Genomic DNA, 15,194 nt, shown 5'->3' with positions numbered 1-15,194 from the left:
TACAGATCCTTTATCCACAAATCCTCCACAGTTGTATGGACTCTGAACAACAATCATGATACACACAGAGTTTGAACCCTCTGCACTGTTGGGTTTCTATATGTGATAATGTCCAGTTCATATATTGTCACCACTGTCTATGCCAAGTGTTATTGTCTGTGCTATATTTCATGTTGAGATGAGCTTCACCCATGTGGGTTTCTTTCCTGGGGGTTCTCTATCGCTGAGGGGATAGAGCAGTCGTCGACTAACCAGTAGGTTGATTCCAGTCTTCCCCATTCTGCTATAAACTGGGCAAGATACTGAACCCCCAAAATGGCTCCTTCTAATAGAGAAGCACTGTATGAATGTGTGTGAAAGGGTGAATGGCAAAATCTGTACTGTAGAGTACTTTGAGTTGTCATCAAGATTATAAAAGAACTATATAAATACAGACACTTTACCATTTCTCCCAGTTTTAAAATTGATGGAAACATTTGGGATTGTGTAAATACGACTGAACATGTGACACTCTTACATAATCATATATAAAGTTTCATTTATATATTACTAATGTGCAACAGCAAATGTGTTTTGGGGAGAAACACAATTCTACTTCTTAAATTTTATTTGAAAAAACATTTTCATGAACATATCTGCCACAATTCAAAAACTCAACAATCTCAGCTAATCATTCAATAAAAACACAGTATTTATTTTTCCTTTCACAGTATGTACACCTGCAATACAAATTCCACTCGCAACAACTGAAGCTCTTTGATATATTATGTAGTAAGTTAACCAATGATTGGGGTTTAATAGTGACAAGGTTCCGTGACTGTGGAACAGGAGGCCTGAGGGGGACTTGAGGAAGAATGGGGCCCCACAGTTAAATTTTGCCCCAGGACCCTTCAGCAGGGGAATCCAGCCCTGGTTCCCAGTCTGACCTGTAGATCTGCATTTCAACAAAGAGCTTAAAGATAATTCACCCCAACTTTTAATAACTTTTGTTTTCCGAGATTTCTGAAGACAAATATTCACATTTCTAAGTATTTCCTCCCAACACCAGAGGCACTGATTTCAAGTACTGGATTCAACATGGCAGCCTTTCACACTTTGCTTCACTGGAGTGCAGCATGACGTCAAACAGTACTGAAGCTTTCACAGCACGATGGACTGGACCAAACAATAGTTTTATTAAAGTGCTTTGAAAATGACGCCATCGTCAATGTCATAGTAGTTTTTATAGAATATCAATAACTCTAATGAAAAGATATATCTATGACACAAATATCACTTTCTATTGAAGTCATTCGGTGAAACACATGAAAACAAACAAATACATAATTTCACATGAAAGATAAGAACATTTTATTGGAATATGATATACTACACATTACTACATAATATACTACAACAAAAAATAACACTTGATGGCTCTTCATGGGACTCATTTCCAGAATGTTCATCTACCAACAGATATTAGAGTGCAGAAAACCAATGATCAACAAGTGTAACAGAGTCCAGCTTGGGTGAAAGTAAGGTCGTGCGTTTACAGTCAACACTGGGTGTGTGTGCAGAAGACGCGTCACTGTGAAACCCCCCCCCCCCCCCCCTGGTCTAGCTTCTTTGGGCGCAGCGCTCCATGGATACAGGTGAGATATGACGCCGGGAGCTTTTTGTGTTGCTTCAAAGGAGCCCAGAAGAGGAGGAAGATCAAAAGCTATCCATTTACACAAAGACCGACCCCTGAGCTATAGAGCGACAATCCAGTGGTGATGCTGCTGATTTACTGTGGGAGTGTCAGAGTCCCGGGATGTTCAGAAACTGCTGACAAACCCAGAAGCCTTTCAGCAAAAAGCCATATATGCTTCGATTGTTATCGTAACGTCTGTGATCGACATGTGTCAGTGCGATGCAGGTGTCCGATCCACATTAGCGAATGAGCTTTGATCAAAGTGAAACCAAAGCGAGCCGGGTGCAGACATCCTGAAGGGCATCAGACCACGCTGCTCCTTTGCAGAGCTCCGCCGTGCTCTATTTCTAGTGTCAGTGTATGTTAAGGCTTGTATTCCTCCTAAGCTCCACGAGGCCCTGAAATAGAGTGACAAGCTGTCTCCATAAATACAGAGCCCCTATGGGGGAGCGTAATTGCTTTGTGATCCTATGCTGGCTTTAAGGGGACTTCGTCGTGTCCTTCACTGCTGACGGAGGAATCCTATTCTCTTCCACGAGCCCAGTAACAGCACCTTAGCGGGATGATTGTCTCTCGTTTCGACCTCCTGAAAGGTCACCTTAACATCCAGGCGCCGGGCCCATAGGCTACCTGCATCCACATTAACCCCTGTGACCCACACACATCAGAGGGGGTCTTTGGGTGTATCACATAGAATGACAATGGTAGGGTTGGGTGTTTGTGTAGGTGGAAAAAGTCAAGGCCTGCCTTTGTTTATGAACAGTCTGTCATTGGTGGTAGGGGAAAGCCAACAAGGGGACAAACAGGTGGACTGCACTCTTTTTAGATTTTCTCAAGGTTGAGATTTGCTCAGGGACACTTGAGGCTCGAGTGTCCTGTCATTCCTGACCTGTTTTGTTATGACTAAGTCGTGACTTGAATTCTTGTCGTTTTGCGTCACTGGGATAGAAACGAAGGCAATGTGCTACGATGGTGTGCCTCATACGTCCGAGGCGTCTCGGTGAATGAATTGCTGTTCTGGATTCTCCGAGTGGCAGCGCAGTCTGTGTTGTCAACTGAGGTTGAGAGCAGGGCAGGATGTCGGCTCCAACAGTTGCTGCCGCTGTGCTAACTCAATCCTTTTCTCATATTACTCTCACATCCATGTGCCCCACTCCTAGGTTTCAAAATAACCTGGAAATGAAAGCAGTCAAACCCACTCTGATCTTTTGTCCTGAGCATCATCGTTGCACTGAGGCTCTGCACCACTACCCAGCTCCACCAGCGTGTACTGACCCACCCTTCTGGTACAGGTTTTTGCTGCCGGGGAACCATCCCCAGTTTGCCCCACCGATGCCCCAGGGGGCAACCCAAGGTCCCGTCTGGGGGGAGGTGGCGGTTTGACTCTATTGCGCTTGCTAACGCGAATGGATCTGGGCGTCCCCATTGGCTCCGGGGGACAGAGAGCCACCTCACTGCCGTTCCTTTCCGGATGCTCCTCTTGGGTAACAGAATAGCCATTGTTCCCGTTGGTGTTGCAACCTGTGGATCCTGGAGTCCGGGGAAGAGAGGAGTTCTCCAAGAGAGGTGGCTCTAGAGCTAAAGCGAGCGCCCCCCCTCCGCTACCTCTCCTCTTCCGGAAACCCCCCATTTGACCAGCTTCCCCCTCTAAATCCTGCTGAGCCAGGGGAGCATTTATGTCCATTCCCTTAGAAGTTTCCCCGCCTGAGAGGAAACATTGCTCTTCCTCATATATTTTCTCCATCATCATCTTCTTCTTGATCTTCTGCCTCACTGAGCGCTTGATCGCGCAGATGAAATCCAACACGTTTAAGGAAAGGGACAGAGCAGCCATGCCAAGCATGAAGTTGAGCATCACGGTCTTCTCCGTGGGCCTGGAGATGTAGCAGTCCACCTGGGTGGTGCACGGTGGATGCTGGCACAGGAACCTCCTGGGGATGTAGAAACCAAACAGGTAGTAGTGAGCAGCTCCAAACCCAGCCTCCAGCAAGGTCCGAAACATCAGGTGTAGGATGTATCCTCCTGTGAAGCCCTCAGCTACCAGAGGAGCCTTGTTCATGGACCTCTTGCTGAACGGCTCGTGACGGATCTTGAACAGTGGCGTGGCGCTGATGTGACCGGAGGTGTTCAGATCCACGGTGAGGCCATTGGACACCTTGTGAACCACGTAGATGATGAAGATGAAGTAAGGGATACACAAGGTGACGAGCTGCACCAGCCAGAAGCGGAAGAGAGAGACGGGGGAGAACAGATCGAAGCACACGTTGGCGCAACCAGGCTGAATGGTGTTGCACACGAATCGCTCCTGCTCGTCCTGGTAGAGAGGGTAACCTGCCAAGAGGAGGATCAGGATGCGGAGGAAGAGCATCACAATGAGCCACACCTTCCCTGGAAGGAAAGCACATGGGGATTTTAATATGTTCTGATAGGACTAGGGAGATTTTATGATAAACTGGCCCCCCAAAAAAAATAATCTGAAATTGCTCGAGTTTTAAACTCAATATTTCCATGCACACAAATCATACAAGAATGACATATTTAAATAAGCCAGAAAGCCAACTCACCCATCAAAGTGATGCTGTGATTGACTGAGATAAAGATGATCTCAGAAGCACTTGGTCCAGCCATGATTACGCACTTGATCTTCTGGTCCTCAGGTTCCAGGCCACAGCGAAAACTAAGCCAGCAGCTCAAACCTTATCCAACTATCGTTCTTCTCCTCTTCCCACATCTACCCTTTCCCAGGGGCAGAGTGGTTTCCAGGGGCACAATAACCTCCAGGGGCACAATAACCTCCAGGAGGTTGGACACAAGGTTTCCAGTGACAGTCTGACACGGGGATTCTCTCCTCTGGACCACGCAGATCCTCTTGTCTTACCTCTGCCTCTGTACCCTGCAGACAACTGCCGTCTGTCCTCAGACAACGGAAGACAGGAGCGAGCCCCCATTGTGGGTCTATTCTTAAACACACTTCCAGCATGTTGCCGTCCTGGCATTGCAGAGATATTTTGGTGCTGCTGGTCGTCCTTACAGAAGAGGAGTGAGCCTCCTCCTCACTCACTCTAAACGGCAGTGTTAAGTTCTCAAGCACAATGGCAAGCACGTTCAAACCGGACGCTGCAAAACAGATACACACGTTCAGCGTGCATCTTCCAGTGATAAATCAAGGTAACGTGTAGATATGCAGACGGTGGATTAGCCCTCGTGAAAGGAGAGAAGGCTGTAAAGTTGATTCCAGTTTATGAGAGTTAAGAACCGATTTTATGATCGTTTAACATCATGGGAAGTAACGGCATCTTTAATCATTAATCTGAAGCACAACAGTACTTCTAATAATTAAATCAACCACATTAGCCCATTAGACTGATGCATGCTTTCAGGTCTAACCAAAGGACACACTTCAGTTACAATTCATTCAACAAGCTGCCGTACGAGTGCTGACAAAGACCAAAAGGAGAGCACACGTGATGCCCAATTATTACCCTGGTTACCTGTTACTTTTCCTTTCGATTTTCTTCTATTATTTATAAAAAGGAACAACCTGGATTTGCACCACACAATTGATCAGAAATGCTTGTCGTTTATAATCAGTAAGGTCCCTTTATTATTTCTTTTGAACTTACAGACATGTAAAGTGTCCTTGGGTCTCTTGAAAGGCGCTATATAAATTCAAGTTATTATTGATATGATTATTATTATTATTAAGATCTGGTTCTTCTCTTTTAGCTGTTACACAAGACCTGAACCAAAATATTTGGTGATGCTGCTTTCAGCTGTTACAAAATCACTGGAACAGCCCTCAGAGGATCTGTTGGTATTTTTAAAACCGTAAATCTAAAACCCACCTATTTAGTGTGTAGTGTATATATATATATATTTCTTTTATTGTGGTCTTTTCAATTATTGATTTCTTTTATTTTCATTCGTCTCTAAAACTGAGTGTTTAACACATATTTAAACATCCTATATTTTGTCAATCATTTGTAAAGCGCTTTGAATTGTGTGAAAAGTTTGATTACCATTTCACATGTGACATTTGGACAGATTAACTTCATTTCCAACCGATCAGACTTAAAAACGAGGTTCTCATATAGTGCACATCTCACCCAGAATCTGATGTAAAAATGTAAGTTCTCTCATGGAAAAAGGTTTGTCTCTGTTGGACACATGGCTGGAGGTAGTTGCCCTGACTCATAATCACTACAGACCAGTGGTCAGTTAGCACTTCCATACTGGCTCTAAGCAACAACAAAAAAACAGGCTCATTATAAAAGGTTGGCTATGGGTTAAGTGAGATGGGGGAGTGGAATGGATTCTATTTAAAATTCACAAAGCGGATAGGCCAGAAAAGTGCTGCAATTTATTTAAATGAACAATGTAGAACTGGAACTGGAGATTTTTCCAAAACACAACACAGAACAAAATGTCACGAGTGATCCACAGTGTAAAGGAGGGACAGTACCCACATTATAGGGAAATGAAACAATGTTGGTACATGTTCTCATCTCTTCCATTTCAGATAATTGCTGACCACTTGAATGCAGAATAGTCAGATTTACTCCCAACAACTCCAATCATCTCTTCCATTTCTGGACAAAGACTAATGAAAAACATATCAATGATTTCTGCATAGAAATAGAGGGAGGGTCGTCTCCAACCCACTTCCCCATGATGGCTTTCCTTGCCAGCATTAAGAGTGAGCATCTCCAAGGAGAAGGAAACGTTTAATTCATGGAAGTTACAGCAAGATGGGTCAAAGCAAAAACAAACCCAATAAAGGTTAAGGACACTCAATTTGAAATCAAAGCTGAACTAAAGAACAAACATGAACCCCACAACCTTACAACAGACAACCACCACAGCACAGTGACTGGGCCTGTGGCCTGTCAGCCTGTACTTAAACTGGAACATACCATCTGCCCAATTAAGCATGGTGGGGGGCTCAACAGGTGCAACCATTCCAGAAACACTCAGCAACAAATAAAATGCTAATTTAAGATACTTTGACAATACAGACATGTAAAGTTAAGACACACACACACAGACGTCCTCAGAGTGTAATTTAGTGCAGAACAGTGTTAATGTTCCCTTCAGCTGCTTGAGACAGTCTGATTGTTGCTAACAGGGCAATGAGAAACACCTTGTGCTGCTGCAACACACACACACACCTTTCTAAAGATGTCTTATATATTGCTGCCTTTATACAATATAAACTTGTATTTTTGGATAGATTTTATGCCTGATATAACATGAGCTCACACAGTTGCTGTCTTTCTGCATTACAGAGGATTTTATGTTAATGATAACCCCATGGAATTTATTATTGGGTGGGATGTTGCCAGAGGGAGGGGTGTATCTTTATAAATAACTGAGCATCTGTGCTTTTTGCACAGCTTGCTAAATTTGTTCACAAAAAAAAAGGGCAAACAAAAAGTCTTCATTCCTCGACTGTACACAACTGAGAATAGTGGAATATGTGAAGCATTAAAACTGAACGCTGCTTCTCCATTTTTGATTTTTGACTCAGGAACAGACAGACTTGTTCCAGACGACCTGAGAGAATGAAAAGTACATAAATGTGCAAATGGCCAAAAATATGGGTTTTATGAAGGATCAGACAATTTCTCATCCTCTTAAAGCGGCACTTGTTAATATCTTCATTTAAGTCCGACGTTCAATGAGTGTCTCGTGTTTCTATCACTGTAGTGCAGCATGTGGTGGAGACCAAAATCAAAGGCACAAGGAGAGTGAATAATTCACTGACACATCTCCAAAGGATTGACAATGTTGATACACGTCTTCTGGGGGTATACTAGACATCTGTTTGCTAATATGACCAGCTACAAAATATAAAACACAACAAAACCACTCTTTTTACATTGAATTGAAGCAGTTTACATATGCATTCCTATGTGTGCTTCCTATATGTGCTATAGCAACCCACTGTTTATGATGGTATGAGAGACCAGCGTTTCCATTCATCTTCTACACAGTGTCTGATTTTGTCTTCTTTTTTGTGGAGAGATCAATGTGCACACGGAAACATCATTTGGCACGAAGGACAAGAAAGAACGCCTCAGGACACAAATGTCACTTTAGAGAAAATAAACCTGACAATAAATGGTCGTGACATTTGAGGCTCAACCTCGCAGCTTTTACACAATCTGATGTTGTGCATCTGGAACCTTCACAGTTGTCTGAAGAAAAGCGTGTGTTGTGCCGGTGTCCTCAAACCAAGGTAAGAGATCAAATCTTCCTAAAACTCTCTGAAAGGAAATTGGAAAGCGTTTTTTAACAAAAGCCCACAGCACCTCTTCATTGTGCTGAATTGACTTGTATAACACTTCAGCAGAGAGGTGATTGAAATGCAAATGAAGGCTAATATAGAGGATTAAATGTGTCCCCGAGTGACAATATGGCAGAGTGTAATCTCTGTATTAGCACTTGCTCTGAGCCATTTAAATGGTTCTCTGTGGGAGGAGGAACCCTGCTGAGTCAGTCGCACAATACAGGAAGAACATCTCGAAATATTGTGCGACCAAGTGGAAAGCATTTGTGATAACTCCATGGAGGAAGGTTTGAGATCTCAGTGTGTGTGTTTGTGTCACTATTACCTCTTCCAATTGGAAATTATGATAAAACAAGAGTCACACATGTGGTTTTATTTAAAGAATGTAAAGTTTAATTCTTGCAGGATTCTCTAAACATTGCTTCAGAAGAGAAGAAGAATCGGGAGCAGTTCTTTAAATCATAAGAGAAAAAAAAAACATACAAAGAAGAAAGAACACAGAGAAAGAGAGAGATCTGAGTTTGGCAAACTGAGAACAGGAACAAATAACCGACTCACTAAAAGGGAAGAAATCCACTGACGATAACGACAGAATACAGTACAACTCGTTGAAAATACCCATGAAAAAACAAACAAATAAAACAGGTCACAGCTACAGCAGTTGACTGACGTTAGCACAGGAAACCGTCAGGATCAAAGCCGAAATTTGTAAAAATCCAAAACTTGTCACTGAAGCGAGGAAGGAAAACCGAGAGAGAAGTAAAACCCTATGCAGAGGTAGAGTTCAGTGCACAAGGCTATGACACACACACACCTAGTAACCATCAGACAGGACGCCACGGACCCACGGTCTGTCGGGGGGGGTATTCTCCATCTCAGGACTCGGAACAGTTGACCACATGGCATCAACGCTTCACTGGGCTGTACGCACGCACACTTACAAACAATAAATAGGATATACAATCTTCAAACACCTCTCACAGTTTGAACTCACAACAGCAACTCCAGCGACGTTACTTTTCCTAAAGACGTATATTCTGTACTTTTACTCCCCACTCGTTCAAAGCACCGTGTGAAACGACAGCTGCTCTCTCCGAGTCCCGACTCCTTTTTCATGTACTTTTATTTATGTGCAAGTGGTTCAGAGCAAAGCATGGAACAGGACGGTCCATACTGGTCTGTCCCTTCTCACAGCAGCTGGTCAGTGGTGGAGATCTCACACACCCGGCCGACTGATTCTAGAAGCTGAACGAAACGTGACTTAAATCACAGACGTGGAAGTTGCTGATGAAATGCACAAAATAACCCAGAGGCTTGAAGGAGCCTACGCTGTTCGGAATTAGACCTTTTCCTGATTTTTTTTAGTTTTTTATAAAATGTTGACATCTCCAGGTTATGTACTGATGTTTTTAAGCATACAGTGATGTAGTCAAGAATAATGTGAGTCCAGATGACCATAAGGCAAACAACCACTATTGTAAAGTTTATAGTTTAAAGACATTACTTGACCCACTGATCAAATCATATCCTCAAAAAACTCAAATGAAATGAACCAATTAAATCTGAGATTTTACCCGAGATTTACTGGGATTAGCCTCGACTATATTCCTGTATATTTTCCTATTTCTGAGGTGAAGAATGTCAAGAAAAAAAGCAAAAATATCAGTTATTTCCAATAAAAAACTGTGGAGCCCCAAAACTGACCAACTGCTGTAAAAGTTGTTTTTTACTTCACCACTAATCAGTTGGTAAAATAGATGTAAAACATATTTACTCTTACTCAAAAGGTTCTTCCAAAGCCTTTTTTTTTTTATTTAACCCCTTTATATTTCATCGATCTGGAAACCTGATATATTAAGTCAGATTCAGGACTCCATACAAAACAGGTATTATTTACTTTAATCAGAAATCTATGAATCTGGCAATGTTTACAGAGAGTGGGGCTAAGAATTCATATTATTAAAATGTGCCTTTTACTTCAATAATTTCCCAATTTGGGATCAATACAGTACATCTATCTATACCGTATGAAGAATGTGATACATAAAATGGCATTTCCTGCAGTGTGAACACATCAGAACAAGAAAACAAGACAGAAAAATCTTCAGTGGTGTCTCCCATTTAAATGTTAATACTTACTTTAATCATATTTACCCTCCCCATCATGTACATTGAAAACGGATCCAATATAAATATCCTAACATCATTATTTGGGGAAGGGTTTTGTGTTTTTTTTTTTAACAGTACGACTTCAGTCTACAGATTTGCACACTGGAGCTGTATTTACACTGTACAGAAACAATTTAGATCTTTTTTATTTATTTTTTACAATCTATCTTTTTGTAAGTTTGTCAGAATTGTCACTCGATACATTTCCCTTCATTTCGGTCCTCCCCAGAAGAACATCAAGAAAAACAACCCTGCAGAATCATGCGTTAAGTGGCTTCTAAATGTCGTTATTCCGTTTGTGCTGTTTGTTTGTTTGTTAGCTGGAAGAACCGTACAAAATGTTGAAGAAATAAAAATACTTCAGTTCTTTGTTCTTTATTTCCTCCACTAGAAAAAGGGGGGGGGGGGGGGGGGGGGGGGAGTGTTAAACTAGCTTATTACAGGCACCACAGGTTGGGACAATGGCAGTGAAGAAAGTACAACAGTATGTCTCAGAGTAGTGGACCCCCCGTCGTCCAGTCTGTCTTCTCCCAAGTACATGTGCTGCATGGATATTGCTTTTAAGCTGAATCTGAATGGTGGTCGAGATAAACCGTTCTGCAACTGGATCGGTACACTGTTGAATTCCTAGGTCCTGCCACAGCGCCCTTGAGCTAAACACTGACTTGCATCCACCCTCTGCATGAGAGCTTCGGTTAAATGGCTACGATGTAAATGAGACATCACGTCGAGGAGGGCTGACGATACGCAGTCCGGTAATTTATTAACTGTACACTAAAGTTAACAGTGGAATGTACACGTCCCTCCTTTGTGTGTGTTTGAGCTTTCTGGACGGAAATGTGAATAAACAGGTAAAGAACAGCAAGAGTGAGGAAATGAGAATTTAAAGTTTTAGATGTGCCATCAAGAAACAGACCGAGCCGAAATATTAAAAATAAAGGAATGTTCATGGCCCCCGTCAATCAACCGTATAAAACAGTTGAGCCTCTAAGGGAATTATGAAACGCTGCTGCCGCTGTCATGAGTTGTATTCCACTTTACACTTTGTTCCTATTTTTTCTTCTACCAGCTTCACACACTCTATGTTTCCATTTGGCCGCCTCTTCTTTTCTGCAGTCCAGGTCTTCATTGCAACAGCTCTCAGTCACACACACACTTCAGTTTGGTTCAGCTCAGCTCCGTTTGGTTCAGTGCAGGCAGCCAGTGGGACTTGTTTTATGTACAACGACCCAGGGAGGGCGCAATCACACTTGTAAAAGTGCCAGATTGTTTGTTTGTTTGTGTGTGTGTGTGTGTGTGTGTGTGTGTGTGTGTGTGTGTGTGTGTGTGTGTGTGTGTGTGTGTGTGTGTGTGTGTGTGTGTGTGTGTGTGTGTGTGTGTGTGTGTGTGTGTGTGTGTGTGTGTGTGTGTGTGTGTGTGTGTGTGTGTGTGTGTGTGTGTGTGTGTGTGTGTGTGTGTGTGTATTCCAGACACTGGTCCACAGGACTGCTGCCCACCTGGTTTGGCAGAGATCAGAGTACGTGTGACAGGTCTATGTGCTCGTCCGACGCACGCTGCCGGCAGCCGGTGTTAGGAAAGGATGGCCGGACACCACCGCACCACCGTGAGGTTGTCTGCGCTCACTGACCTCTTCTTGGCGTGTTTCCTTAAGTCCTTGTATATGTCGTCACATAACCGTGAGATGGCCTGGAAGTCAAAAGAAAAATGTTGTCATCGAAAGCACTAGTAACATTAACAAATATCTGTAATCTACTGAAGTACAATTCAGACATCATGCACAGTACAACGGCTCTGGAACAAGAAAGTCAAGCAGCCATTATTTATGTTATTAATTATACCAGTACTTTGCTGCTGGGAAATGTCAAAATGTCTGCTTTAGATGAATAGTCTATTTTAGATGAAGAGAGTGAAAGAAAGCAGGCAGATTCATCCTCCAACATCAACACTGTGTCTCAGACCTGTTTGAAATGCTAAGTGCAGAAAGGCAGAGGGACAGATGTTGGCGCAGAGAAGCTAATTACACAGCAACATCCGTCGCCCAACAGAGGATCCACACTCCGTGCTTTGTGTCTCTGTGTTTATGTGCGTTGAGCTGAAGCTCTCCAAAATACTAATTACCCTGATGGTCTTGGTTTATTGTATTTCACAGTCAGGAAGCTTCTAATCTGACTCAGATTTGATCAAACCGCTTCCTTTTCCCATCTTTCGTTATGTTTCTGTCCGATCTGAGCTCCAATATCGAAATCTACTTCCACTTCTCTGTGGCCCTGTTCAGACTTAACATCCATCTTGATTGTGTCTCTGTAACCACTTGTGATCCGATATCACTTCCCTGCTCTACATGCAAATAATCACGTACATCATTTCTGTCCACAAAGACCAACTAATGTTTTCTACCCAGTTTGAGTTTAGAGATGTGTCCGATGTCACTCTGTGGTGTGAGTGAGAGAGTGAGAGAGAGAGAGAGGGCGAATAGAGTCAAGAGGGGATGAATGAATGAATGAATGGATGCTCGCAGCTATGAAGGAAGATTTGACCAAGTATCAGTCATGTGATTGTCAGTGTTTATATTGTGGCTACAAACAAATCGCAATATTGACACTAAGATGCATGAAAGTATGTTTGATTTATTGTGAAACTGTAGCGGGTCAGATGAAGTCAGCTGAGTAGGCGGACCTTCGGCTAAGGACGGATTTAGATTTCCACAGTGAAAAAGAATGTGGCCATGTGTCCCAGACAACCTTCGAATTTGGATTGAGTGATCTCAGGATGCATTTGGGTGCTTTCAGACCTGAATCTGACCACTTGTGATTGGATCACTTTGGACGGATGTTAATACGAGACCTGAACGGGGTCAGTGTGTGTGCTACTCACCTCCAGTTTCGCGGCCTTTTCCCTGCTGAGGGGCTCCAGGGGGAAACTGAGGTTGTTGGCCTCAGCAAGCGAGCGGAGGTCGAAGTAATACTTGGCGTAGACGCTGGACGGCACGTTGATGTTGAACTGCAGCAGCTCCAGGAACTGACGCTCCAGCTCATTCCTTTAGCAGGGAGAGAGGAGGTTTGACAAATCAGGTATTTAGTTAGGAGGCGGTTAGTTAGTGAGTCTATTGAGATTGACTTTCTGTCTGCAAAGAAATCGTGTATAGAGACTGAAGAGGAAATATAGAGGCTGAAGTGCTCCTGACACCATCCTGGCAAATCCATCGCCACACACACACACAGACAGAGACAGTGGGTGTTATCTTCACGTGCACAGCACCCACGCACAAGCACTGAGTAAATCCCCAGCACGCCCACCAAATCTAAGCCTTTCCTCAAAAAGAAAGGGAACGATATCCGAGCATTGGAGGCCCCTCAGCATTATGTGTAAGAAAGAAAATTAATCCCACATCATAAACGCTATTGTCATGCGTTGCCTCATGCACGACAGCTCTGTGATCCTCTCTGCTGCGTGATGACAGCTGCTTTCATTTATTCTCTTCAGTCACAAGCAGTTCATTTTTGCATTTTTGCAACCGACAGAAGAAGAACACTATCCATCTCTTCCTGCCTGCCCCCCCCCCAACCTCACCCATGCACACTTACAGGCATGCAGCAACAGACGAGCTATATTTAGACTTCACCGTATCCAAATTCTGCCTAATAACACTGCTTCTTTTTTATCTCAACGTGGGACTCACTCTGCTATTTTCATCCGTTTCTCCACTTTGCATAATTCTTCCTTAAACTCCCTTCCTGTTATTTTACAGGCAGGAGTTGTAAAGGGCTGTGTGTCTAATAAAATAAAAATAACACTGATCTTCCAAAGAAATCGGTGGTTAAATATTGTCCGGTAAACTCCCACATGCACAGCTGAAGCACATGCCGGGCTCCTCTCTCACAGACACAGGTGGATTACAGTAAGTCAGCTGTGCCCAAGGACAAGAATATAGAGCCGCTGGCACAGAGGGGCATGAATGCGGAGGAGGTCAGAGGTTGTATCAGTGGCAACACGTCTTCAGCATCATGTTCCACCTCAGATTGATACAGACATTCCTGTGGATTTGAGACGGATGTGGCGTATGGGAGAGAGTGGAGGGTCCCACATGCTCAAAATGCTTTTACCACGTCTGAAACACTCAGTAACTATGACACACAGCAGCTTCCATTTGAAGATTTAGTATTCAGAGTGATCCCTAACGTTAACAGTGCATCTCTTTATGGCCAGCCTCTGAAGAAATAGCCCTGTTTAACCTCGGCGACTTTACATCATGTGAATCAGTGATGTTTATTTTTAGGTAAAAGGTGCAAGAAGAACAGATAAAAGCTATGAGCTGTATAAATCCTTTAACAAAGGGTAAACTGCACCTTCTGTGTCACGATCCTCTATCATCGTGTTTCGTGGCCACAACAAATGACCATCGAGTGGGCAAAGGTCAACCTGAGTGTATCAAGACCACCATACATGTGACTCAACACCACTTGAACCCAGGCAGACTTCACAAACACAGGCTATTCTCAGCATAAAAAGACCCTGACTGTTTGTCACACACTGAGGTGAAGACACAAACAAAACACGTACAAATGTCTAGCATCTAGAATAACAATGAAACCAGGTCAGCAACACTTACAACTGAAGCACAAATGTCCTAAGCTGTAAACTGCTGGACTAAAAGAACAATCTTAAGCATAAAAGGGTAACTGCGATGGCCGGGAATCGAACCCGGGTCAACTGCTTGGAAGGCAGCTATGCTCACCACTATACCACCATCGCTGTGTAAAGTACTGTTTTTCACTGCGAATAGAAGGAAAGTCTGGAATTCATTTGGGAGAGGGGGAAGGGAAAGGAGGAGTGGAAGGAGGAGGTACACACAGACACAGAGAGAGAGAGAGAGAGACGCACGTTATCCTCTACTCTGGTCAGGCTCCAGCTGGTGGACACCTCGTGTTTCCTCTCAGGATTCCATCCTCTCGGTTTCAAACAACTTAAAAAAATGCTACAGTATTCACTCCAGTGCCAACTTTATTTAAAACATTGTGCGGTATATTCAGTCATGTGAAGCTGCAGCTCCCACAGACCGAC

At 43.3% G+C, this 15,194-nt stretch overlaps 2 protein-coding genes and 1 non-coding gene across 6 annotated transcripts in view; all 3 read right to left on the bottom strand.

Moving 5' to 3' along the window:
* Window positions 1–1,520: 1,520 nt before the first annotated feature.
* On the bottom strand, window positions 1,521–5,025 carry LOC117753934 (gap junction delta-4 protein). Its single transcript, XM_034572481.1, has 2 exons — window positions 4,240–5,025; window positions 1,521–4,063 (listed from the first exon to the last, which is right to left on the bottom strand). The coding sequence occupies exons 1-2, from the start codon at window positions 4,301–4,303 to the stop codon at window positions 2,865–2,867; spliced, it is 1,263 nt and encodes a 420-aa protein (XP_034428372.1). The 5' UTR covers window positions 4,304–5,025; the 3' UTR covers window positions 1,521–2,864.
* Window positions 5,026–11,556: 6,531 nt separating this feature from the next.
* ccny (cyclin Y) overlaps window positions 11,557–15,194 on the bottom strand; it is a 39,958-nt gene continuing 36,320 nt past the window's right edge. For all 4 annotated transcript variants that reach the window (XM_034572482.1, XM_034572484.1, XM_034572483.1 and 1 more), the window contains 2 exons: window positions 13,008–13,170; window positions 11,557–11,819 (listed from right to left, as the gene is read on the bottom strand). In XM_034572482.1, the coding sequence (XP_034428373.1) occupies window positions 11,703–11,819; window positions 13,008–13,170 (280 nt within the window). In that variant the 3' untranslated portion in view covers window positions 11,557–11,702. The remainder of the gene's footprint in view (window positions 11,820–13,007; window positions 13,171–15,194) is intronic.
* On the bottom strand, window positions 14,814–14,885 carry trnag-ucc. Its single transcript has one exon. It is a non-coding gene; the product is annotated as a tRNA-Gly (tRNA).

The sequence above is a fragment of the Hippoglossus hippoglossus genome, chromosome 20 (genome assembly GCF_009819705.1).
Source record: "Hippoglossus hippoglossus isolate fHipHip1 chromosome 20, fHipHip1.pri, whole genome shotgun sequence".
NCBI lineage: Eukaryota > Metazoa > Chordata > Actinopteri > Pleuronectiformes > Pleuronectidae > Hippoglossus > Hippoglossus hippoglossus.
The sequence above is the reverse complement of the archived record's forward strand: the minus strand, read 5'-3'. Positions and strand labels throughout refer to the sequence as shown.

Excerpts from the sequence above, each read along its gene's own strand:
- LOC117753934 (XM_034572481.1), bottom strand. The coding sequence starts at position 4,303 with ATGGCTGGACCAAGTGCTTCTGAGATCATCTTTATCTCAGTCAATCAC. Across the intron at positions 4,064-4,239 it reads TCACAGCATCACTTTGATGG|GGAAGGTGTGGCTCATTGTG; the intron begins GTGAGTTGGCTT and ends CTTTCCTTCCAG.